This window comes from Phaethon lepturus, unplaced genomic scaffold, assembly GCF_000687285.1.
Source record: "Phaethon lepturus isolate BGI_N335 unplaced genomic scaffold, ASM68728v1 scaffold25680, whole genome shotgun sequence".
NCBI classification, from domain to species: Eukaryota; Metazoa; Chordata; class Aves; order Phaethontiformes; family Phaethontidae; genus Phaethon; species Phaethon lepturus.
Window position 1 is genome coordinate 10,619 of NW_010513079.1, and position 2,954 is coordinate 13,572.

The window sequence follows — 2,954 nt, forward strand, 5'->3', positions numbered from 1 at the left end:
GAGGGCATCCCTGGAGGAGCGTGCCTGCCTTCAGCGAGCAGGCTGGGAACCAGGTGGAACCGCAGGGCTTCCCCTGCGAGCAGTTGCAGAGCCGTACCAGGGAGTTGGACACAGCCTTTTCTCTGTGTTGTCACCGTCAGGGTTGGCTGCTCACCTGGTCACTGCCGGGCATCTTGCGGGGAAGGTGCCACCAGCTCGGCTGCTTTGATTAAGCAGCTCCAGTAGGTGGGCAGAGGGGACTGCTGCCTTGCAGCCCGCCAGCCGTGCTGCGGGGCATTGCCCGCCCCCAGGGAACCTCGGGGCTCTGCTCCTAGAGCCAGGTCCCCAAGGACTGGGCTGAAGCGAGGACACCAGGTGCCTTCATCTTGCTGCACAGCAGCTCTCTGGCTTTTCCAACACCAGCTTGCAAGAGGAGGGGAAGGGAGCTGAGCTGCTGGGGAGAGGAGAGGCGCAGGCTGTGTGGTGAGGCTAAATGCAGGTGTCCTCTCCAGCCAGATCTTCCTGGGTATGGCCACAGGGGATGTTAGGATGAGCTGTTCAGGGCACAGTGTGATTCCAAGGATGTGAGGCCTCAGCGAAGGGAACTATCCCTGTGTGAGCTTTTTGGCTACTGAGGGTTCGGCATCCGGTGCCAGGTACTGCATGATGATGTAGCGGGCGTCCTAGAGGCACCGAGGCCCACGCTGAGGAGGGCTTTCTGCTGCCTCCTGCCCTGCCTTCTGCCACATTGCTGGTCATTCAGGTCCGACTTCACAGGCAGGCTCGTGGCACCACTGCTGCCTGGGAAGAGAAGCGCCGGCTCCCGTCCTGGCAGAGGGGCCTCAGTCTGTGTTGCCCTCTCTCAGCACATGATGCTTGTTCTTGATGCTGCCTGGGAGCTGCTGGGGAGACCCAGACATCAGGGTTTGGTGCAGAAACCTGCGGGGATGCTCCCACCTATGGCTGGCTCCTTGGGGCAGAATGTAGCTGGGATGGGGATGGGATGGAGGAGTTGAGGTGGGGGTCTTGTTCATGGTGTGCAGGGAGAAGATCTTGTGCCTGCTTCCCATCCCTAACCTCTGCCAAGCATGGGGAAGATGCTGAGCCGGGCATGTCGGGGTGGCATGGAGGGTGCAGGGGCTGGGCTGGTGCCAAGGCAGGAGCTCTGTGCGTTTGCCACGGCTTGGGGGAGGCAGGCGTGGGCCTGAGGCTGGGGATGCTGGCATGCGTTGCTGTGCACAGTGCCCCGGGGAGCTGGGGAAGCAGCAGACTGAGACTGGTGCCTTTCTCTCCTGTCCCCTCTGCAGACCTGGGCACACCCAGCCCGTGCCTGAGTGTGGAGTGCACCTTCGGGGCCACCTGCGTGGTGAAGAACCAGGAGGCTGTGTGCGAGTGCCAGCAGGTGTGCCAGGGCCGCTACGACCCTGTGTGCGGCAGCGACAACCGCACCTATGGCAACCCCTGTGAGCTCAACTCCATGGCCTGTGTCCTCAAGAGGGAGATCAAAGTGAAACACAAGGGGCCCTGCGGTAAGAGCCGATCTCTGGGGGATTCCTCCTCCTCGTGCTGGTTGCCACAGCTGGGTTTGCTTGCTGGGAGCAGGCGGTGTCTGTGGCCGCGGCGGTGGGGAAATAGGACTGTTGGGGTGTCTTTGCACTTTGGTTGCCACCCAACTCCATGGCCTGTGTCCTCAAGAGGGAGATCAAAGTGAAACACAAGGGGCCCTGCGGTAAGAGCCGATCTCTGGGGGATTCCTCCTCCTCGTGCTGGTTGCCACAGCTGGGTTTGCTTGCTGGGAGCAGGCGGTGTCTGTGGCCGCGGCGGTGGGGAAATAGGACTGTTGGGGTGTCTTTGCACTTTGGTTGCCACCATGTAGGGTATGCAACTCAGACCCATACACAGAAGTTCCATCTGCAAGCTCTCTCCTTGTGCCAGCACAGCTTTGCCATTCAGAAAGTGTTTGCAGACAGGCACAGCCTGAGCTGGCTGGGTTCTCCCGGGACAAAATCTGCCGGGATGGTCAGGTAGGGCTAAGCTCTTTGTGATTTTGTCAAAATCCAGTCTTTCTGCCCCTAACCTTCAGGCTGGGTATCAGGAGCTGGTGCCTGGCTTTCCACCCAGGGCTGGTGTGGCTTCGTGTGGCATAGCAGTGGCCCTGTCAAAACTGGGCTTAATCCCTTACAGTCATTTGCCCACTGAGCTGCGCTGTGCAGTCCTACTCAGGGAACATCTCCTGAGCAGTAAGGGCTTTGAGACAGCAGAGAAAAGGAAGAGACCCCCCTCCAACCTGCGGAGCTCCCTGCAGCATAGCAGAGGGCCCAGTGGGATTCAGGTCAGAGGAAAATGCCAGTACCAGCTCCACGCAGTCACAGAAGAAACAGTGACGGATGCAAATACTTCAGCCGTCAGGCACACGCACTTGAGTGCCCCGTGGGAAGAGCTGCCCTCGTCTGCACGCAGGCTGCCTGAGCAGCCGCTCTCCTGACCTGCAGAGCCCAGGCGGGGCTGCAAGCCTTGTGCTGTAGATAGAAACCTCTCGGCCAACAGCCTGCGCAAACCAAGCAGGGGGTTCTTGCATTTTCCCTCCCCCATGCAAAGGCAGCAGCTGCTGTGTGAAAGAAAAATAAGAAAAACCATCTTTGAGCCAAATTCTTCGTGAACTGAATGGCGGGAGGGAAGAGGGGTGTTTATCTGAAGGAGGAAGCGAAGCTGTGAATCACTAAATACCCAGGAGTCAGGAGAGGAGATGTGCTGGCTGTCTGGTGGCCTCTCCTGCAACGAGTGATAGCTCCTTTGCAAGTGAGTTATTACGAAGATAAACGTCTTCTCTGACCCGAGCCGGCGCGCGTGTGCTGTGCGTGCGTCTGCAGCAGGCAGGCTGAGGATCCCGCTCTGAACTGGTGCTCCGCTGTACGTGCATCCAGCGCTGCTGGCACCCGGATAAACTAGGGGAAGACAATATCCCCCTTCCTGGC

General features: G+C 59.5%; 1 protein-coding gene across 1 annotated transcript in view; it reads left to right on the forward strand.

Annotated features, from left to right (window-relative positions):
- Positions 1 to 2,954, forward strand: part of AGRN (agrin) — a gene marked incomplete at its 3' end in the record, with an annotated part of 33,084 nt that overhangs the window by 9,745 nt on the left and 20,385 nt on the right. The window contains exon 6 of the mRNA XM_010289219.1: positions 1,287 to 1,508. Within this exon, the coding sequence (XP_010287521.1) occupies positions 1,287 to 1,508 (222 nt within the window). The remainder of the gene's footprint in view (positions 1 to 1,286; positions 1,509 to 2,954) is intronic.